This window comes from Eleginops maclovinus, chromosome 20, assembly GCF_036324505.1.
Source record: "Eleginops maclovinus isolate JMC-PN-2008 ecotype Puerto Natales chromosome 20, JC_Emac_rtc_rv5, whole genome shotgun sequence".
Classification (NCBI taxonomy): Eukaryota; Metazoa; Chordata; class Actinopteri; order Perciformes; family Eleginopidae; genus Eleginops; species Eleginops maclovinus.
The window spans coordinates 374384-398181 of record NC_086368.1 but is presented as its reverse complement, the minus strand read 5'-3'; the positions used below and the strand labels follow the sequence as shown (position 1 = coordinate 398181).

Sequence of the window (23798 nt, the reverse complement as noted above, 5' to 3'; positions counted from 1 at the left end):
TTATGATCTGTCCGGTGTGTCACCCTTATTCATGTTATGAGCACCGCTGGTAAAATGTCATATGTCGCTCTCGTGTCTCAGGTGTACGGTGGCTGGTGAGTGTAAACAAATTAACAAACTCTGAAATAAATTTACAAACTCTGAAATAAATTTACAAACTCTGAAACAAATTTACAAACTCTGAAACACTTTTACAAATTCAAAATCCTAACGGAAAGGGAATGTACCAAAAGCACGATCTGACCCGGAGGTGATTGAGTGAGCGGTTTGTTTCGAAAATACTGTAGGCCTACGGAGCGAGTAGTGTTGTGTGGTTTATGGAGTTTTATGATGTTTTGCCCGTTTTGTGGAAACCATTTGAGTCTGTTATCGCGGTTTTGCATTTCGTGTGGACGGTCTCTGGAGTTTATAAAGGACACGGACCAGATGGAAGGACCAGATATGCTGCATTATTGCGCACAATATTTTAATGAGGGACACTCGTAAGATGTAATTGTGGACATGATGTCAAGTGTACATGGTATAAACATCAGCTTGCGGACTTTAAAAAGTATACTCAGTCAAGCAGGGTTGTTCCGCAGAAAGGATTATTCCTCTCCAAATGCCGTAATTAATGCCATCAGGTTGGAACTTCGTGGACCTGGACAACTGTTTGGCTACCGAACAATGTGACAGGTACTCAAACACAAGTACAACCCTCGAGTGAGGAGAGATGATGTGATGAATTTGCTCCGGGAGCTTAACCCTCGAGGGTGCGAGAGGAGAGCACGCAGAAGGTTCATAAGAAGAATGTACCATTCAATGGGACCGGACTATACGTGGCATGCTGATGGTTATGATAAACTTAAACCATTCGGTCTGGCCCTTTCAGGATGCATAGATGGATTTTCACCTAAAGTACTGTGGCTTGAATGTGGACCAACAAATAATAACCCAAGAGTGATCGCTCACAATTTCCTGTCATGTGTGCGAAAACTTGGTGTCATCCCCATGAGACTGACAACTGATTGCGGCATGGAGAACGGCATTATGACTGCGATTCAGTGTACCCTACGTCACCATCACCATGACTACTACTCTGGAGCGCATTGAGTCCTGGTGGTCCATAATCAGAAAGGGAAGGTAAGTGGCCTTCATAAAGTAATTTTATATTTAAATATATGTACACACACAGACATATAAGATTTTATTCTTCATATGCCCTGAAATCTGATTTGTAGTGGTGGAACACTGCCGTCTATGTCTGAATGTCACCCACAGTTTTTTGGTGAAATAAATTAATGAAATACTAGCAAAGTAATGCATATTTATGACATTTTTGTGTACAAAAACCAAAACTTCTTGGCCTTTTTTGTTTATTTTGTCTAAAATAGAATTGCCAAAATGTTAACTGTGAGAAAAAACATGCTCACATATCTTTACATTATAAAGATTCTTATCATCCTTTAATAACAAAGAACAACCTTTTCAGAGTCCCTAAGGGTCATCTCGTCGCTTAAAAACATCCAAATCCTGGGGAATTTTGAAGTCAAAAGTCCATTTGTGTCTTAAACACAGTGTAAGTGTCTAGGAGTGGTAATTTCAATGTGTTTGAACATGTATTTGCCATTGGGAATGGAGAGTCATCCAGGAACTCTATTCTTGGTGATGGTTCAAATCCAGTTGGGGGAAGTGAAGTCAGTCCAGTTGTAAACATCAACACCATCCATTCATCCATCTTCTCCCGCTTTTCCGTCAGGGTCGCGGAGGTAACAGCTCCAGCAGAGAGCCCCACACTTTCCTTTCCCTGGCCACATCAACCAGCTCTGACTGGGGGATTCCAAGGCGCTCCCAGGCCAGCGAAGAGATATAATCCCTCCACCTGGTCCTAGGTCTACCCCTCGGTCTCTTCCCAGCTGGACGTGCCTGGAACATCTCCCTAGGGAGGCGCCCAGGTGGCATCCTCACTAGGTGCCCGAACCACCTCAACTGGCTCCTTTCAACGCGAAGGAGCAGCGGTTCTACTCCGAGTCCCTCCCGGATCACTGAACTTCTCACCTTATCCCTAAGGGAGATGCCAGCCACCCTGCGGAGAAATCCCATTTCGGCCGCTTGTATCCGCAATCTCGTTTTTTCGGTCATGACCCATCCTTCATGACCATAGGTGAGGGTAGGAACGAAGATGGCCCGGTAGACAGAGAGCTTTGCCTTCTGGCTCAGCTCTCTTTTCGTCACAACGGTGCGGTAAAGCGACTGCAGTACCGCTCCCGCTGCTCCAATTCTCCGGCCCATCTCACGCTCCATTGTTCCCTCACTCGAGAACAAGACCCCGAGATACTTGAACTCCTTCACTTGGGGTAAGGCTTCATTCCCTACCTGGAGTGAACAGTTCATCGGTTTCCTGCTGAGAACCATGGCCTCAGATTTGGAGGTGCTGATCCTCATCCCAGCCGCTTCACACTCGGCCGCGAACCGATCCAGTGAGTGCTGAAGGTCACAGACCGATGAAGCCATTAGGACCACATCATCTGCAAAAAGCAGTGGTGCAATCCTTAGTCCACCGAACTGCAAACCCCCTCCCCCACGACTACGCCTCGAAATCCTGTCCATGAATATCACAAACAGGATTGGTGACATAGCGCAGCCCTGGCGGAGGCCAACCCTCACCGGAAATCGACGTGCTGCCCAGGACCCGGACACAGCTCTCGCTTTGAGAGTACAGAGATTGGATGGCCCTGAGCAGAGACCCCCTCACCCCATACTCCCACAGCACCTCCCACAGTATCTCCCTGGGAACCCGGTCATACGCCTTCTCCAAATCCACAAAGCACATGTAGACCGGATGAGCGTACTCCCAGGCCCCCTCCAGGATCCTTGCGAGAGTGAAAAGCTGGTCCGTCGTTCCACGACCAGGACGAAAACCGCATTGTTCCTCTTCAATTTGAGGTTCGACAATCGGCCGGACCCTCCTTTCCAGCACCTTAGAGTAAACTTTCCCGGGGAGGCTGAGTAATGTGATGCCTCTGTAATTGGCACACACCCTCTGATCCCCCTTTTTAAAGAGAGGAACCACCACCCCGGTCTGCCACTCCTTCGGTACTGTTTCCGACTCCCACGCAATGTTGATGAGACGTGTCAACCATGACAGTCCCTCAACACCCAGAGCCTTCAGCATTTCTGGGCGGATCTCATCCACCCCCGGGGCTTTGCCACTGTGGAGCTAGCTAGCTTCTGTCGCCTGAGTCTGGTCCGTCGAGACCCTCTGCTTTCACTGCCACCCTTCTTGCAGCGCACCCGACCCCATCGTTGTTTCCCGTAGGTGGTGGGCCAGTAGGACGGAGAAGCGGAGGTGTTGCCCACGTTGCTTTTTCGGGCTGTGCCCGGCCGGGCTCCATGGCAAGCCCGGCCACCAGACGCTCGCTGACGAGTCCTCCTTCTCGGCCTGGCTCCAGAAGGGGACCCCGGGCTTCCTCCGGGCCGGGTATCCACGCTTCCAGTTGTAAACACACAACAGTCAGAGTTTTCCCCCCCATGACCCGCAGGCGTAGGGAGGCGACCCTCTCGTCCACTGGGGTAAACTCAAACAATGCGGCACTCAACACATCAACACATTCCTCCATACTGAGTTCCAAGCTACGAAGCACATTGATGTCTGTGAGCAACTCAAAATGTGCGTATATATACCTTGGCGTGAAAAGAAAAGGCCATTTGCCTTTCAAATCTTCAATGTCAGGTGGTGGAAGTGTATTTATATGGCGACGTTGCAGAGAGAATGTGAGCTCCATTAGATTTTTAACTTCTGCTCTTTCTGCTCCACCTGCACCCTTCTGTCTGTAAATCTCCTCCAGTCTCTGGCGGTGCTGCTCCACAGTCTCATCAGTTTCTTCTGGGGGTAGCTCTGGCTGAAATCGTGTACAGCCATATATGTCAGTTGGACCCCCCTTGCCTGTAGAGGATCGGTGGCTTGACAAGCTTCCATCACGGTTCACATTCTCAATGCGGTTTTTCATTTGAATCAAAAGTGATGTATAACCTCCACACAGAAGTGATCCATCTGGTGCCATATCAGCAAAACTCTTTGGGTACTGCCTGATGATATTTTGAACCACAGTTAGGCACTGTGTGCGAGTGGGGTTAGCTTCATACCTTCTCATTTCATCCGCAATTACTCGTACCATCTGGCGTTACTCCACTGGTTTAAGTCTCTTGCCATCTGCAATTGCAGAACGAATTTCCTGTGGCATTTTTTCCCAAGCAGTGGTGGAGGAAGTACTGAAGTGTAGTACTTAAGTAAAAGTATAAATACCCAGCAAAATATATACTTAACTAAAAGTAGAAGTACTGCATCAAAAATCCTACTTAAGTAAAAGTCATAAGTACTGACTTTTAAATTTACTTTAAGTATTAAAAGTAAAAGTACTCACGCTATTGGTTGTTTTTCAATGTCTAGGCCATTTTGATGAAGAATGCAGGTATAGCTACAGGTAATACTTAAGCCTCTACAGAAGTCAGTTAGTAATAACTATAAGCAACATTTGTTCATTGGAAAGGTTGGTGTACTGATTGTGCTTACCCTCTGTGCTGCTCACCATCTATAATACTGTTCACACTATAACTAACAATTTCCTGATGACAAGTTATCTACCAGGGATATTATCTGCAAAGATAATACCATTAAGACAAACCCATAAAGACAACATAATATACCTTTAAATCATTTATTTAAGTGATTGCCTATTTTCTGTAGTTTCTTGGCACATAAAAAAACCAATCATAAACAACAACAATCATAAACAACAACAATCATAAACAACATGTTAAACTTGCATGTTACTAATTTGCCAGGCAGACAAATGTAAGGCTGTCACAAGAGCATGGCCGTATAAGTGCCATACAGAACCAAATTTGCATTAACAGAACTTTTTGTTTAATTTCATCAAGGGCTGGTTTTCAAAGTTTTTTGAGCCTAGTCTGCCTCTTTTGGCAGAAAAAATGTGCCCTGCCGTATTAAAGAGCCGTTCACATGCCGCAGAGGCAGGCAACGGCGTGTTGATCTTGAGGGACAAATTGGCAACTGTGGGCACTGACTTGAGGGCATCCATGGAGGTAACCGAGTTTGCCAGGTAGGCATCCAGTTGTTTAGTGGTTTCCTGGACATTTCCCTTCATCAGGCCAAAGTAGTCCTCCTCCTCTGACCCGGAATGGATAACACATGATGGGACTGGCTCATCCTGCATGTATCTCTTGATGTAATCCATCAATCATTAGCTATGTCAAGCTAGCACGCTAGCTTGACATAGCTAATCTACCAGCTTTATCTAACCACTAGGCTACGTTAAATAAATAACTACGGTACTATCATATTATTTTGATGCTATTGCTGTGTGTCAACATGCATTTAGCAACATTACAATGTCAAGTCAGTAACCAAATTAAATATATATAACAATATGCGAAAGTCACAGACATTAACTTAGCATAGCAAGAACTCTGCTTACCTCGATATGCTTCTTCAAATTTGATGGTGAATTTTTGAAGGCAAGCAACTCCTTTTTCAGAGGCCGACAGGAAAGGCACACAAACCTCCAGGAATCATCCTTGGGCCCTCTGAATTCAAAAAGGTCTTTTAAATATGGCCAAGGGTGGCGGCTCACTGCAGATGTTTCAGTCAACGTTGGCTCTGGATCCATGATGTCGAATGACAGTTTGTCAGGCTGTCCTTTGAATGACAGAGGAGGCAAGTCTACCGCGTGCTTTGCTATCATCGAAGCTGACAGAGCCACGCCACCTGAGTTTAAACGTATTTTTGTGTAGGCATCGGCAACGTTATGGCGAGAAACTGCATTTATAAAATGTAACGAGTAACAACACATATTGTAGAAATGTAGTGGAGTAGAAAGTATAGATAATAGCTGCAAAATGTAATGGAGTAAAAGTCGAAAGTATGCATTATTATTTTTACTTAAGTAAAGTACAAATACGGAAAAATTTACTTAAGTACAGTAACGAAGTAAAAATACTCCGTTACTTTCCACCACTGTTCCCAAGGGACCTGGAATGTTTCTGGCCATGTTTTCAGTATCTTGAGATGTGGAAGGTCTGTCACTTCGCACGCTGTTTCTTGCCTGGCTTGAACATGATGAAATGGCCGATAGCTGTGATAATGATGGTGATGAAGACTCAGACACCGAACCATCACTACTCAGTGGTGACGAAGTTGGAATGACTTGAAAACTTCCAATCTAACTCTCTGTTTCTAAAAAAACAAACAAACAAAAAAAGTATTAGGGCACATAACTAATAAGCTATATCATATATATGTCACTGCAGACATTTGGGCAAAAGTCTACTTAACTCTCCTTATATTAGGCATATTTGAAAAGTTTAAAGGTGCATTATGTAGTTTTAGAAAAAAATAAATTCCACAACTGAATAAACAAGAGAATATAACAAGAGAATGCCACACTAAATCAACCATACATTACCTAATTTGAATGCATCCAGGAGTTTTCGGCGCTGGATAACAGGTAACAGATCAGCAATGTCTTCCTGTGGTACATATTTTAAGTCTTCTTCTGACTCCAAGCCGGAGCTCTAAAGTTTCGATAGTATTTGCCACTGGGTCTCTTCAGACAGATTTGGCAGGGTCTTGCAGATGATCTCTTTGATTTCTTCAATCAAGTCCGCCATCATTCTGGACTAGAGGGAAAGAATGGTGAGGAATTATCAGTGGTGTGCCACGGACAGTGTACTCAGGCAAGGGACCAGCAGTCACAAAGGCCTGCAGAAGCTGATTGATGTCTCTCTGCAAGAGTAGAACATGCGTTCTTAAAGTTGTGCAATTTTCTCAAACACTGCTTAAAATATGTGTGTTTGCTCCATAGTCAAAGTCCATAGGCGAATAAGTGGCCCAAACTGGGTAATGAGCTCAGGATAATGACTGACATAATGATGTTTGGGCTTCAGTAGGTTGCCAGGAAAGGTTTGCATTCGGCAATGCAAATATTCATCAATCAGAACTCTTAGGTAGGCTATCTGGCCATTTGAAATTGCAGTTGCACAACTGAGGTCGACAACTTCTTTAAGTTGCAAAACCAACTGCCATACTTTGTTGTCACCTGGATTTTTTACTTTGTCTCCGATCAAAACGGGCAACATTCTCAGCAAACACCAATTCTGCACAGCATGCCCCGCAAGTTTTCCACCCTCCGGATTAACCTCACACTGTTTGTCATTAGCATCCCTACCGAGGTACTTGAACTGATTTATTCGTCGATTCAACTCAAGATAGCTAAAAATGTTATCCACCTTTAACAAGATGGTTAATACACAGCGCCAGATCAGAGGATACAATTCATTCAAAAAGATCAAATTTAACACCTCCACTATGTGTAGACTGTCCTTCAGTGCTCTGACAATGACCACTGTATGATTGCACTGTGCGTTTTGTGCCCAGGATAAGGGGATCTGCATGGAATGCTTCTCTGCTTATATCACAATATCTGCAGAAGTATGAACTCCTGCTGAAGTTCTCCACAAAGCCTCCTATGTTATGTGAGCCCAGGTTGTCCCCTGCAATGGCACACAAAGTTCCCTTGTAAACTTTTCCATCAGACAGGGTAACACCATTGAGCTCAAGATCTTTAAGGTCATTTACTAGGGTGCCCATAACCATGTCTTGACCAAAATACTTTAAATCGTGTTCTTTACAGAGAAGAACAAGTTGCATTTGATCAGTGCTGGATCTGTTGTGTGGCATTAAATCTGCAAGAGTGAGATACACTGCAAGTGCCTTGTGTTTTTTCTTTCCAGATCCCAGTGGGTTTACCACTTCAAATGCATCCTGATACAGGATCAAGCACAGTGATGAGCTCTCCGTCTGGAAGAGCACATTCTCAGCCATATTCTTGCCATCCCACACATCCCTAAGAATATCCTTAGAACCAATCCTGGAGTGTACTTGCTTATATTGTTCCTGCACTGACTGGCAATGGAATAGAGAATCAATTGATTTTTTAATAGGAACATACTGGGCTTTTTTCTGCCTCATTCTGACCTAGACAGATTTGAACTGGCTCAACATAATTGAAGCTGTTCTTGAAAACTATTTATCTTTTCTGATCAGTTTTCAGTGGCTGAGTGTTGCAGGTCCTAAAGAGATCATCAGTTTTCATGACAATCACATTGTTTGTGTCAGCTTCAGAAATCCCAAGTGTAATCAACTTCTCTTTCAGTTTGAAAAGCAAATGTGACTGGCTGATATCATGTAGGTCCTGAAAACCTTAAATAATTGCCTGAATGACAGAAGATGGAAGCAAACACTTTGCTTGCAATTTCAAATAAAAAAGGGCTACATTTTTAAAGAACTGTGATTCATCAGCAATTTCTGGGTAAACCTCTTGTTCATCAACTACATCACTGAGAGGATCAATCTGCATATACGACTGATCTTGTTCACTCTCATGGGAGACTGCAGGGTTCACAACGGACTCAGCCAAATTTTACTCAGCACCATTTTTATGTTTCCAACTCATGTGTGATGTGAATGTTGATAAAACTGTAAAGCTCTTGCTACAGTGTCTAGAAGGACAAGCGACTGTGTCCCCCTCTCTGTGTGTTTTCAAATGAGAGTAAAATGCCATCCAAGTCTCACACCTTGCACTGCAGATATCAACATGGCATGTTAGTTCAACACCAGGCAAAGTAGGCCTAACTACACGTTTGTGAATGTGACACTTAAACATTGAAAAGTTCCGAAAAGTCTGACTGCAATCTGGTAAAACACACTTAAAAGTTAAGTTAGGTGCATTTTTATGAATTCTCATGTGCCTTATGTATGCCACTATTATGGTACAGTTATGACAACAGATCTGACAGGGGAACATTTTGTTACTGCTTGATGCTAGTTCCATTTCATCAACAACATGCATTATTAGTATTGATTACGGCTGCTGGCTGCTTTTTAGTGACACATTATCACTCTTCACGCAGAAATGTTTAACCTGAACCGAGTTGCAATGTAACGATTGTGAAAGAGAAGCCACAGAGGATGCAAAATGTTTTGATAAAGCCAAAAGTTGGGAGATGTAGGCTGTGTGAGACACGCGGCGACAGATACTGTACATAAACAAAATGCATTCTCAAAGAGTACAGAAAGGCAATATTTTCACACCAATTTACCGTTTAATCAAAAAAGTGCATCCCTAAGCCTTGAGGATTCAAGCAGAGCATTCAGCCACTCTGCTCCCCATCTCTGGAACTCATTACCACTCCAACTCAGAAACATGGATTCATTCCCCCATTTCAAAACACAACTCAAAACACATCTGTTCAAAACTGCTTATTCCACTTGATGCCAATTCCTCCGTCACCGTATATATTTTTTAAATTTGCATTGTTGATTCTTTTTATTGTGTTTTTTTTTGTATCATGTACGGTGTCCTTGAGTGCCGAGAAAGGCACCTTCAAATACAATTTATTATTATTATTATTATTATTATTATTATTATTATTATTATTATTATTATTATTATTATTATTATTATTATTATTATTCACTGCATGTCTGACAATTGCTTCACATAGCTAGCGCTATGCTGCACTTTGTTCAGCATTTTCCGGCTGTTTAGCTGTCCCCTGTGCGCTTGGTCCTTCTGTCTGGTCCGTATCCTTTATAAACTCCAGAGACCGTCCACACGAAATGCAAAACCGCGATAACAGACTCAAATGGTTTCCACAAAATGGGCAAAACATCATACAACTCCATATAAACCACACAACACTACTCGATCAACAAACCACTCACTCAATCACTTCCGGGTCAGAACCGGCTTTTGGTACATTCCCTTCCGTTAGGATATTCTCTTTGTAAATTTGTTTTGAGAGTTTGTAAATTTGTTTCAGAGTTTGTAAAAGTGTTTCAGAGTTTGTAAATTTGTTTCAGAGTTTGTAAAAGTGTTTCGGAGTTTGTAAAAAGTGTTTCAGAGTTTGTAAAAAGTGTTTCAGAGTTTGTAAAAAGTGTTTCAGAGTTTGTAAAAAGTGTTTCAGAGTTTGTAAATTTGTTTCAGAGTTTGTAAAAGTGTTTCAGAGTTTGTAAAAGTGTTTCGTAGTTTGTAAAAGTGTTTTGCACTTACAAGCCACTGTACAGGTGCCGTGTCCGGCACACGCCCACATCCAAACACACAGAGAAAACCCGAGACACCCTGCCTCTGCGCCCCTGAAAGTCGACAACAGAGCAGAGACCAGTCGGACACACATACAAAGACTTTTTCTCAAATATTAGATTATACAACATACCCTATAAAACGGCCACCAAAAACACATAAATGCCCCCCTTTCAAAAATATGTCGGGGGGCTTTCGGAGAAGTTCGGGGGGCAGTGGCAGCCTGCCCGTTGAGAACCCCTGTCTTAAAGGTCCTTACTGCATTGATGACAGTACTTAACATTGAGTCCAGTGTAATGAGGATTGGCAGGTAAAGCACAAACCCAGGCAAAAAAGTATTTTTTTAATAAAGATACAGGTCCTTTAATAAAAGGAACCAATGTCCTATTACTATTCAGGCTTCATCTATTATTAAATATCAAAAAGAATATGGTTAAAAGCTGGACACACTAAAGACCTCACACAGGTGTTTTCACATCATTTTATCAATGAAATGCATACAGTCTTTTGTAGTCGTATTCTCTAGGAAAGGGTACACTTAAGCAACACATACATTTAATTAAGTAACCTACTAGTCAGATTTACTATTATATTGATAATATAAATCAGTACATTTTCATATTCTCATTGTCTGTGATTTTGTTCCAGTTCTCCTTTCTGCATTTGGCCGCTGCACCTGTCTTTGTTTATCCTTGATCATGTCTCTAACTTCTCCATATTTGTTTAATACTATAGTTTACTGTTCATTTGTGTAATATGACACTCTGGTGAAAGTGCACTTGTTGATGTTTGTGATTAGTAATATCCTGCCAACACCGCCCATTATATGTGAACGCACATAGAAAAAACCCTACGTGTATTTACTGAGTTGATAACAATTGTTGTAGTTCAGTTAAGCTTGATCCTGGCTGTTGGTTTTAGTTTTTTAGCCCTTTGGTGTGCTTGTATTGAATGTGTTCAATGAAGCTTTAAATGATAAACTAGGTGCACCTGTTTGAGTACCCAGCATGCACGATGACTCACGATGCAAGTCTCACTCTGCACTGAAGAAAATCCCACATGGACTGAAACGTTTGCACTTTAACGTTTTTAATAGAATAGAATCGGAGGATGAAACCCTCTTTAAATGTCACGCATGCACACAGCATTTAACCCATTCTAGTATTAGGAGCAGTGGGCAGCTATTGTACAGCCCCCGGGAAGCAATGGGGGTGTGGGGGTCTGTCCGGTGCCTTGCTCAAGGGCACCACGGCAGTGCCCAGGAGGTATGGACTGCTACTTGTCCCCATATATTTTAGGGGACTTGAACCGGCGACCCTACGGCTCCCAGTCCAAGTCCCTACTTACCAGTGGCGAGCCGTGACTTTTATACCTAGCCCCTCTGACCCCTTCCGTTGTCGAAAAAAAAAAGAAAAAAAACTCCAGCAATTCCTTCTCGATAGAACTTAACGCTTAGTTCTTTTCCCCCTTAGCTTGACATAAAGTCCGCAATAATAAGGCCCAACCATTTAGAGGGAAGATATGATTGGTAAATGTTACTGTCATTTGACATTACTCTCATTGAATTACTATTGCTGGGCCCTTTTATATATTTTATGGAATATCTTAGAGGGCCCTGACGGTTCCCCACTGCTACTGACTCTCTGCCAGAGAAACTGTATATTAGGGATGCAGCAAATTAAAACAATAAAAATGTTGCCAATGTCTTACTATGTTATGCTACTATGACTGTTACTGTCCCTTTAAGAGAGAGAGAGTGGGGGGATACACATGTGGGGGTGCGTGCATGTGTAGCGCGAGCGAGAGAGAAGTTGAGCTAGCGTAGTAAATTTCTGGAAGTTAACTGAAGAAGCCGCAGTATAACAAAGTCACAAATATAAACGACCGCCTCCCAAGACCATTGAATGATGGATTTCAATTACCGATCCTGCAGACACCCGCTAAACGGGGCGGAAGTCCTGCAGCACACGCTGCTTGGATGCTATTAAAACATGAACCCTGTGCTGCATAATCAAGTAATATACATGTTTTTATACATAACAAGCTAAGCTATCAGCATATGTAGGCTACAGGGATGTCACATGGATGTACAAATAGTTATGAAACCATAATTACAAAAGAAAACACAAGATGATATCACTCAGAAATGTATTCAAATCCCAACGAAAAAAATAGTTCTTTCAGGTCTTGGTGATCATGAGGAAAAAAGAAAATATTTCAAAACATCAAAATCAATATGTACTGATCTTTAATGAATCAGGATACAATGTGATGCGTTACATGAAAGCCTGATATTGAACATGATGATATACATGGTTTTAAGGTGCATATGAACTATCATGACATTTTTAGATTTTAAATTTGATATTGACCTCGGTCAAAATATGTATCAAAAATATGTGCAAAACTACTCAAAATAAAGCAAAGTGTTTATTTTAATGTACTTACTATAGTTGTAATTTATTCTACAGTTTATTGCAATATCTTCTAAGGCTTTGTCGGCGATTGTATACTTTATTTTTGCAGGCTTACAGTTTTACTTTTTTTTACTGATTTTTGTTTTAAGTCCAGGTGAAACTGGTTTGTCGTAAGAAAGTGCACAGCTCCTCACTGTACTTTACAGTAAGTAGGACCAAAAACGTTCAACAGAAAAAAAATTGGAACTAGCTCACCCTCTGTCATTTAGCCCCAGCATGCAACAGGTGACCAAACCACACCCATGTGACAATAACCGGAAGTGCTCAACAAATACAAATAAAATTGATGCAAACAAATAATAATAACATAAATAATGAACTCAGGCTAAATAGCACTTTATCTAAAAGGAAGGAGAAGGCAGTTGTCAAGGAATCATTTGCCCATCAAAAAGTAAGCCAGTGAACTACAGCGACCCTGCTTAATTGTTAATGCAGTACAGTGAGGAGCTTTAAAGGTGCAGAGTTTCACGCAACACCAGTGATGAGGCCCATTATAGCAGTGGGTGTAATGTGAGAAAAAGTTGGTCCTTGGAGTTCAATTACACTCTGTCAGAAACAACTCTGACCAGGCTACATAAATCAGATACAAGTCAACAAGCATGGGCCTGAAGCTGCACAATAGCAGGGATGTTTCCATTTGATTGTTGATGCATGTGGCAACAGGAGTAATCTACCTAACATCTTATCTTTGAACTGGTTACTGAATCTATTGCAATATGGTTGCAGCTAAGTGTGATGATGCTCATGTTGAGTCTGGCTGCTGCTGTAGACAGTGTGGTTGTTCTGTGGCCCCCAGGGCCAGCCCACCTGCTCCCAGAGGTGCAGCGGTCACACTGACACATGAGCTGCTGACATGGTGACTCGTTTTACTCTCCTGTGGGTTGTCTTGCCAGGCAACGCCACTCAGGCTCCTCAGATCTCATATGTGTGTGCACTTTGTTACCCAAGTCTGCCTGTTGAGCTGTTTATTTTTCCTATTTTTGTTTCATCGGCCTTTGACACACAATGTTTATTCACACATTTCAGCCTATGCCATGGCAGCTGGTGTCAGCATACTGAGTGACCTGTCTTACTCCAGTAGAGGAGCCTGCGGCGAAGAGATCAGCTCAGAGATGGAGACGGGTAAGATTTATTTATGATATTTGTAGCTGGACATTGGGTGTAAGATAGATGTAGGTGTACTCCAGACTTGCAAATGTAATATCTGAAAGGTTTGTTACAAAATTATTTAATGCTTACTTTACAGGGTAAGAAAAAGTTATCCACTTGATTTATACAAATACAATAACAAAGCAGCACATCCTTCATATTGATGCTGGTGATGTATTATCTGGTAAATAAGACATCAGCATCATGCGTTTGACAGATCTTGTCTCTTTAAAAATAAATAAACATGTCATTGTTGGCTGCCTTAAAAGCTATTTTTCTTTTTAATAATTCCATCCCTTATGATGCAATCACAGCTTCAGATGATTTTATAATTATAATCAGAAAAATATCAAAATAGATTTGAGTTGGACCTCCAGACAATGTGTCTCCTTTGGAGTTTCCTAGACCGTCTTTAAAAATATGCATAATGGATACAAATAACCATATAAAGCTGTGGACAACTGCTCTATTCTTAGTTATTTGATTAAATCGGAACAAAGGGACAAATACCTGACCATGATTGCCTCTTTATATTATTGAGTTCAAACAACAATCCTAAAACTCTTTTAAAAGTATGTTGTGTAAGTGATGTACTGTATATAACCTGAAATAAATGATTATTGTATTATTATATTTCTGTTCTATTTCATACATTGTTGTTATATTAAGTACATTTCTCTTGTTTTGCGTACTGTGAATTAAGATTACCATTAACGCACATTAGAACTCACAGCACAGGGAAAAAGTTGTTTTTGTTGTGAATTGCTATTGGGTTTTGTGCTGTAACCAGCATTACAATGCTATTTTCCTCTTTCATTTACAAGCTGCTTTCTTCAGGTCTGTGTTGTGTGTCTGTCTGTGTGTGTGACATATTCGTACCGAGATTTGTTTACCTCTCTTTGCCAACAGGTGATTGGTGTGTGATCACTCTGAGCCTAGAACGCCACTCCTTTGGGGGCAGTGTTCATTTTGGCAGCTATATTAGATTTAGTCTTAGTCTTAGTCTTTAGACGAAAATGGTTAGGGTTTTAGTCACGTTTTAGTCCTTTTTATCCTTCATAGTTTTAGTCCAGTTTTAGTCGATGAAAAATCATTACATTTTAGTCAAAATGTTTTCTCTCTTGTTCTTTAAGTTTTTATTAACTTATTTCCGTACATATTCATACAAAATGAAACAGTTTCTGCAAATAATCAATTTTTACAATAAAACATTTTAAAACAAATACAAAATATTTGACGGTCAGAAACATTTAAAAGACATCACCTTTCAAATTGGAATCAAATCTATAGTTTTTTAAGACACACTGTTATTATTGTACACCTTTTAAATATAAAAGGTACCTGTCCCTTTACCGTTGTTCATTTTAGCGATCAAATATTCAAAGGAGGCAGCTTTCTTGCTGTTTTCCAGTTGTGTAGAACTAATCTCGCTGCAGTCATACCGCCTGCCATCACCAACCCTGAATCAGAATCAGAAATACTTTATTTATCCCAAACTGGGAAAACATTTGCGTTGCAGCAGAGAAATACAGAAAGAAGCAAAACAAATAAAAATGAGAAATATACAAATGTACAAATAAGGCAATAATGCAAATCAGTATAATGTAAATGTAGAAGATCTCCAACATCTTGCTGTACACGTTGAAGATCTTTTACCAGTCTGTTGTTGCTAGTGCACTCTTCTTTGCTGCCATCTGCTGGGGGGCAGCATTAGGGCCCAAACTGGGCTTTAATAACCCCTTGTGGCAAAAGTGTTCTGTCCCCCTAAAGACATAACTGCGGAGATTCTGGTAAAGGTTGCTCTAGCCAGTTTTTCCAGCACTTCCCTCCAGAAGGGGAGCACAAGAGGGCATTCCCACATAGCATGCAAGAATGTGCCAATTGTCTCCTTGCATTTCCAGCAATCTGTATCCTGTAGTAGAACCATTCTATGTAGTCTGAGTGGAGTGAAATAAAATCGATGTACAATTTTATAGTGAATACATTTACTTTGAATATCTCTCGTGGCCCATCCAACGTTAGATATAATGTTTTGCCATGACTCCTCCCCGATATCACTTCCTAGATCCCTACGCCAAATCAACCTTACATTTTCATAATCCCCACTTAGAATATTAATCATGTTTTTATAGAAGACTGATGCCCTATGCATTGTGCTTGGGAATTAAAAAAAGTATTGCACTATATTATTCTCTTCTTCCCCCTTGTTAAGCCTTAAGACACTTCCTATGCGGCTATGTAGTTGTAGGTATTTCCAAAAATCCCCCTTTCCTTTCAAATTAAAATGATCAACTAGTTCCTGATATAAATATACCGTCTATACAGGTCCTTTATTACCCTTATACCACTCTCCTGCCAGGTATCCCAAACAAATGACTGCTTCCCTTTGCAGATCTGTAAATTACTCCATATAGAGGAATAATTCTGCCTGTGTTGAGACTTCCCAATCATTCTATGTACCTTAGACCACACCCAATAGGAATGCTTTAATATGGGGTTCAAATGTTCTCTCTCTTTAAACTAATTCCGTTAGGCAAATACAGTTATCTGAAATTGGAATCAAGGACACAGTATCAAGTGTTGAAATTCGTAATGCAACATTTCACTCTCTTGCAGTGTGACTACATAGTTATTGCAATGTAAGCCCAGCCAACATTAGCTCGGAAGCGAGACTCATTCATTTTTCTACCGCAAACTGAAACGTTTTTTGCAAGAAAGGCTAAGCCAACATGGCTAACTAGCAAATGTGCCACTAGTTGCCGACTGCACGGTAATATTGACTTAACATTAGCGAATTGATATGCTTAGTTAGCATTACGATTTATCATGTATCGTTACAGTTTACAGGTAGCTAACCTACCATGGCATAAATAGCTGGATGGGTGCGCCTTCAAGTGTCTCTTCAGGTTGGTCGTATTCTTCCCAACTACTTTGTACTCACATGGCGTCTCTCCTTCTCCCGCAGTAACAGTGCAGTGTGTCTTCCTTTCATAGAAAAAAGTGTGTACATATATCTAGTCTTTTTTTCCGACCAAATTCTTTTTGCGCTGAAGCCATCATCTCGTTATTTTCTCACTGTTTGGACATCATCACTTATCGCTGAGGGATGTGAGTGATGTGTGCAGATTCCCCGAATGCCAACTAATTCAACCAATGACAGGGATGCCTTTTGATAGAAAAGACAGACAATTGAGGGGAAATGAAATATCCTGCATGTTGAATGTCCGATAGTCCAGCATTAGCACTTGGGTCCCGTCTCGTCTCATCAACGGAAACAAAATATACATTTCGTCATAGTTTTTATTGTCAAAAATCTATTTTTAGCTCGTCATCGTCTCATCTTAGTCATGTAAAAAAGGTTGTTGACGAACATTTTTCATCATAGGTTTTCATTCTCAGGCATCTTACTGGATGTCCTGCAATGCTAGCAGAACTCAGCCCTGGAGATCACTTCCTCCTCCTCCCACAGAGTAACAGTGGCTGTCAGGGTGAACTCAACCTAGCTAGAATTGTTATTGTTTGGAAACAAAATCATCAAAGACTGTTCAATTGACTCAGTAAAACTCACAGTAGCTTTTTTTTTGACACCAGCATAGTGGTACATTAATTAAATAATGAAAAGATTACACATGTATAACTTTGATTTATAGCACTGTGTTAACCAGAGCCAAAACTAGCATGGCTGGGAGCACCTCTTCGTGTACGTAGCCAAGATAGCGATCATTATCGGGAAACATTTCCAGTTTTACACATTTAACTTTTTGAATGCGATCCGTGTCTCATAGTAACATGGCATCAAAATAGCAATACAGGAGGATGCAAATAGAGACACAGACTAAATATTTTGCATTCAGGGCTTTAACGGTGATTTCAGCTGCAGGTAAAGCAATTGTGATGATGTTTTGTTTTTATCTTTGTTTTTTTACTATTTGATTTTCCAAAGCCAATGCTCGGATCCCTACAGCCAAGTACACCAAGATGGGGGAAACCCTGAGGCATGTCATCCCTGGTCACATGCAGTGCTCCATGGCCTGTGGAGGAAAAGCCTGTAAATATGAGAACCCCTCTCGCTGGAGTGATGAGGAGCAAGTCATCAAGGGACTTTACTCGTCCTGGTACGTTGGGCCATCTCACCACTGGCTTTTATTCAGCCCTCAGTGTTCACATGCTTCTTCTCTCAGTTTTGCTTCTTTTTAGTATGGATCTGTGAAGTCCACATCATGAATCACGTAAAAAGCCAATTGTTTTACTGTGATTAAAATGTATCTTTGTACAGCTGAGGGCTTTAGTTTCAGTGCTTAGGTATCTTGCATGGTCAATGGAAATCTCTTTCTTCTAAGGAGCTATTATAACCTGTTTAACTTCATAACCAGTCTTAATTCACAATTATTTCAATTATTTTGCTGTATTCAACACAATATGTCCCCTAATATGTCATATTCTCCACTTACAGGATTACTGACAACTTGCTAGCTATGGCAAGGCCTTCCACAGAAATCATAGAGAAATATAATATAATTGAACAGTTTCAAAGGTACAGTTGTTTTTTTTGACACCTCATTTAAATCTAAAGATTTATATTTGGTTGACATCATTCTTCGTTATCATTTGTACTATCAGTGGAATGAAGGTTGGTGGTTGTATATGTGGTTCTTGTGTTGTGCTTTCTGGAGTGAACAGTTTGTTGTGGGTAACGCTTTTATAATGACACACACATCGCATGTCTTTGTGCTCAGGTGTGGATTGAAGACCGTCATCAACCTGCAGCGGCCCGGAGAACATGCCAGCTGTGGAAACCCACTGGAGCAGGAGAGTGCTTTCACTTATCGACCCGACACTTTCATGAAGGCAGGCAGTGAGTCTCTTCTTCAAAGGTTTTCTGGGCCAGTGTAGCCTTTATTTGAGAGTGACGGTGTTGAAAGGGGGTGACAGAGGGAATGACAAGCATGAATGGTTCCAGGCCGGATTCGAACCTGGGTCTTCCCCATGGGAACTGAGCGTCAATAAATGCCAGCTCTACCAGGTGAGATACACGGCGGCCTGCCAGTCAGTCTCTTCATCCTCTCTAGACTCTGTAGACTCACTAAACACAGGACACAAACCAATAAACATTTAACATTGTCGTTTGACCAACAGAACAGATGGGTGAGACATAACATCCCGGATGTAATAAAAACTAACAGAAAATGTTCTAGAACTAAATGAGATGTGAATGATTGGATATCATATTAGGGCCATTACTTTCCCTGTCCCAAAAAACTAAGGTTTTTGTTTAATTGTAGAAATGAACGTTTTACTTGTGGGAAGGATGGAATAATTTTCATCGCGTCGCAATCATTTTTGAATCATATAAGAATACGGGCTGCACCGCACTTGTCCTTTATCTGTTGCTATGGTGTTCTCCACGTTCCGGGGCAGATGCTTTGAAATTCAGCTTTTCCCTTTTATGTGCTGTTCACCATTCAGTTTTTACTGCCACACCCTTCAAACAGTCAGGGGGTTTTCTTGGCGGTGAGTGAGGACCTCGGGCCTCATTTATAAACGTGCCGTAGGCCAAAAGATGGCGTACGCCAATTTCTAAGCAATCTTTGCGATTTATAAAGAACAAACTTGATGCGAAATGTGCGGTCCTCCACGCCAGAGGTGGGACCAAGTCATTGTTTTGCAAGTCACAAGTTAGTCTCAAGTCTTTGCTTTAAAGTCCCGAGTCAAGTCCCAAGTCAAGACAAGCAAGTCCCGAGTCAAGTCCCAAGTCAAGACCGACAAGTCTCAAGTCAAGTCCCAAGTCCTACCGTTTGAGTTTCAAGTCCTTTCGAGTTCTTTTAACAATGGAGAAATAATATTTACACAAATCATGTATGCTTTTAAGATCTGTATATATTTATCAAACCTTTTTTTTTGCAAGAACATTATTCAAACACATTTGAAATAAACAAAGGCAAATGTAATTTCCACAGAAAGTGCTGACATTGTCTCAAAAGATCCTCATTTTTGCAAAACACTCTTCCCCTTAAAACTTAAATCTAGCCTTGAACTAAAACCCATGTCTTCACCCTCAAACAGGTATTTGGAGGATCACAAAAACAGTTGAATGTAACTTTTCCAAATGTGTTACCACTTTATTAAAAATATTTTCAGTCTTTTTAACTCATTTCAAAACCTAAGTGGAACCTTAACCTTTTCAACCACTTTATACAAGATATCCTCACTCCTAAAAAATTGTGTGTGTGTGTGTGTGTGTGTGTGTGTGTGTGTGTGTGTGTGTGTGTGTGTGTGTGTGTGTGTGTGTGTGTGTGTGTGTGTGTGTGTGTGTGTGTGTGTGTGTGTGTGTGTGTGTGTGTGTGTGTGTGTGTGTGTGTGTGTGTGTGTGTGTGTGTGTGTGTGTGTGTGTGTGTGTCTGGAAGGGGACTAGATGTGAAGTGTCATGAACATGACCATGAACATAGTTGTGCTTTTCTATGTCAGGGCCCTATGCTGCATTGCATTTGCAAAAGGTCAAATTGGCCAAAAGTCTGTCAGTCATTTGTGCACGATGGGGACGTAGTATGATGCCACCATGGCTGAAAACTCGCTCCACTGGAGCACTAGAGGCAGGCACTGCCAAGACTCTGGTGGCCACTCGGAAGAGTGAAGGAAGAGACTTCATGTTCAGTGCCCAGAACAAAAGGGCGTTCTGTCCTTCGGCTGTGTCTAGGTAGTGACTTAGCTGTAGTGCTGGAGTGGTCCCAACATCCTTCTTCTGCCTCTTATGGTATGCAGCAAACAGCCATTCTCCTTGTCCAAGGTCCTCTTGCTCTTCTTCATCAACCAGAGGCACAGGTTGCTCAGTCTCTGCAGCATCTTGCAGGATCAATTCTGGAAAAAACATTTAACAACAGCAGAAACAAAAGAGCCCTTATTACCATTGGTGTTGGTGATGCAGTGTTAGACTGAAGAATGCCTCCTTCAACAGATTCCACTCTCGTGGTGTGAATGACAACTCCTTATGCCCAGCCTTTTCTAGAATGGCACAGAGCTTTAGATGATCACACTGGAGAACTGCCTTTACTTGCCTCAGTGTTGAGTTCCATCTTGTGTTGACTGCAGCAGGGATGCCTTTCTGTTCCCCAAATTCACTATCAAACACATCTTTGAATGTTGTGCTTGTGTGCAGCAATGATCTAAGTTTTGATAACTTGGAAAGTGCAGGACATGCCACTTTTGTTTCTTTCAAACCGTCTCCCACCACCAGCTGAAGAGTATGTGCAAAACACTGCAGGCGCTGTTTCTTTGCCATAGCAGCATCTACCGTTTGCTGTTCTTCCGGGGTTAAGTCACACCAGAGATCAGGGTCATCAAGATGATCTCCGTCAGCATCCTCTTGTTCACTGGGGAAGCACACAGTGAATGCCTTTTGCATGTTAGCAGTATTGTCACTAATAATGTAGTCCAATTTATCTTTGATGTTGTATTCATCGCATATTGACTGAAATTGGTCACAGATTCGTTCAGCTGTGTGTGAGCCTTTAAAGCGATTGCAGGCCAAGAGATTTGTATTTAGCTGTATCCTCTCTATAGTTGTCTCTTTCTCTATCCAGTGGACAGTGACACCAAAGAATCCCCTCATCTTTCAGTCAGACCAAATGTCCACAGTGACTGAAACATGCTCAGTGTTGCTCAATTGAGTTTTTAATCTTGAACGTCTCTCCCCAGCGAGGCTCTCTGTTTTTGATGTCAACGTTCTGCGACACCCTGGGCTGTACTTATTGTCAATTACTGTCAGAAAGTGCCGAAAACTCTTGTGTTCCACAATAGACAGGGGAAGGTTGCAATCAATAATCAAGTCGGACAGTATTGCATTGGTGATAGCCTTCTGCTGTGGATGACTCATGCTGTAATGCTCTACACAACTTTCCAAGAATTGTGAGATTGAAGGCTGTGGTTCATCTATGATGCTTCTACTCACCTGGTATTCTTCAAATCTGTAACAGGTAAGCATATAAAACAGATGTCAGAAAGTCCCTTTTAGCCACACATAAATTGCATTTGAAACTATCTCCTCATATATCAATGCTAACATTGTGTTAATATTTATTTTTGTATTATTATGAATTGTATTGTATACTGTAAGATTGTTTTTGTTTTAACATTACATTGATACAATACATTTCCATTTTCAGTATACACTTACTATATTAATTTATATTTTTCCTGCTTTACCTTGCCATCAAGCAGCCCTTTCCGACAGGAAACTAAAGTATGCTTGTTAATTCACTCTCTCCAGCACACCTGATTCCATTGGCAAAAACAGCAATTTTACCTGCATCACACAGAAATTGCTGGTCTACTGCTGGCTCAATGATTAAGTTTAATTGTGTTATTCTATGTCTTCGTTGATAGTTCAGCTCTGTTGTCATTTACCTACATTGCATAAACGACCTCAATGAGGCAGCAGTAGACTAGCAACTCCTTTGTGCTGCAAAGTAAAATAGCCCTTTTTGTCAATGGAATCTGGTGTGCTGGAGAGAGTGAGATATACTTAGTTTTCCTTTTGGAAAAAATCGTCTGGCAGCAAGCTAAAATAGATAAACCTTAAACCTTCGTTTTCAAAGATGTGCAACTCACCGAGTGGTCACTGGTTAGTGGTGATGTTCCAAAATGAGTGTCTTAGTGAAATACAGTTTCTGTCGTATTTAATTTGCCATTTTGTATTCCAAATATCAAGCGAAGTTAATAGCCTACTCAGTGAGGTATCTGAAAACATAGCTAGTTCCACAATAGCAAATATCACGGATGGAAACCAAATATTTTGCCGATATTTTTTTTAAACAACTACGAACACCACTTACCACTCGGTGAGTTGCTCATCCTTGAAAACGAATGTTTAGGGTTGTTTTAAGGACAATGTTATGAATGCCTGTAGCCAACCATACTGAAGCAGGGGGTGATTCCAAATTAGCCAAAAGCTGGAGACTGGACCAATCGTCAACATTTCTATTTCATCCAAGACGACCCAGAAAGGGGGCTCAAAGTGCAAAATACTGAATTTATCCATTAATGAACCCACAGGAGATACTGTTTAGAGTGTTCGTAAGTCAAGGTGATGTGGACAGTCTCATTGATATGTAGCTAGCTAGCGATTAGCCAATGAGCTAGTATTGGCTTTTATTCAAAACTTAACATTCTTTGTGCAACTACAAATGTCGAACGAAGTTGGAAGTTGTCGCTTCTCCATCTGTTATCTTCGTCCTGCATGTTTTACAGACTGCAGTTCTTTTTTTGTTGACCACCTCAAAGTTTTTAAATCCAAACAAAACTACCTGTGGTATCATTGTTGCCTACTTGGCGCCTTATAGTTTGTTCCGCCTCTTTGGTTTTCCAGTACTTTGATTGGTTGGATGCTGTCCGATCAAAAACAATGTGGATCTAATTTGATCGGATGTCGTGCCACACACACGTTACGCACACAGGTGCAAAGGGAGATAGCGCTGTCCATGTCAACATACTGTTTAATCTTTGGGTTTTGGGAAAGTAGCAAGTCTTTTCGAGTTAAAAGGGGCAAGTCCAAGTACAAATGCAAGTCACTGATGTTAAAGTTGAAGTCAAAGTGCAAGTCTTTTTAGATTTTGCCAAGTCAAGTCTAAATTCATCAAATTCATGACTCGAGTCTGACTCGAGTCCAAGTCCTGTGACTCGAGTCCACAGCTCTGCTCCACGCACACTCTGACCCATGCGTACGCACAAAAACGGGAGAGATGAGAAACTGCGACACCGTTGGCAGAAGGAAGAATGGAGGGAAACGTGAAATAATACCATACATCAAAATATTACTTCTCATGTGTCATATATGAAGAATTTGGGAAAAAGGAAAAACGCCTATTTGAGTCTCCTGAGTGCACACAGAACATAGCTTTGAGAAGTAAATAAGTATGGATAATTTATTGAAAATCCCCCTCGAATATGTTCTCTTGATTCTTAACAATAATAATACTAATACATAAAATGTATATAGCGTCTTTCTAGAAACCCAAGGTCGCTTTACATGTCGTGT

At 41.2% G+C, this 23798-nt stretch overlaps 1 protein-coding gene across 1 annotated transcript in view; it reads left to right on the top strand.

Annotated features, from left to right (window-relative positions):
* ptpdc1a (protein tyrosine phosphatase domain containing 1a) overlaps positions 1–23798 on the top strand; it is a 39084-nt gene that overhangs the window by 3360 nt on the left and 11926 nt on the right. The window contains exons 2-5 of the mRNA XM_063912101.1: positions 13646–13741; positions 17712–17883; positions 18222–18302; positions 18505–18623. Coding sequence (XP_063768171.1) covers positions 13654–13741; positions 17712–17883; positions 18222–18302; positions 18505–18623 — 460 coding nt within the window. The 5' untranslated portion in view covers positions 13646–13653. The remainder of the gene's footprint in view (positions 1–13645; positions 13742–17711; positions 17884–18221; positions 18303–18504; positions 18624–23798) is intronic.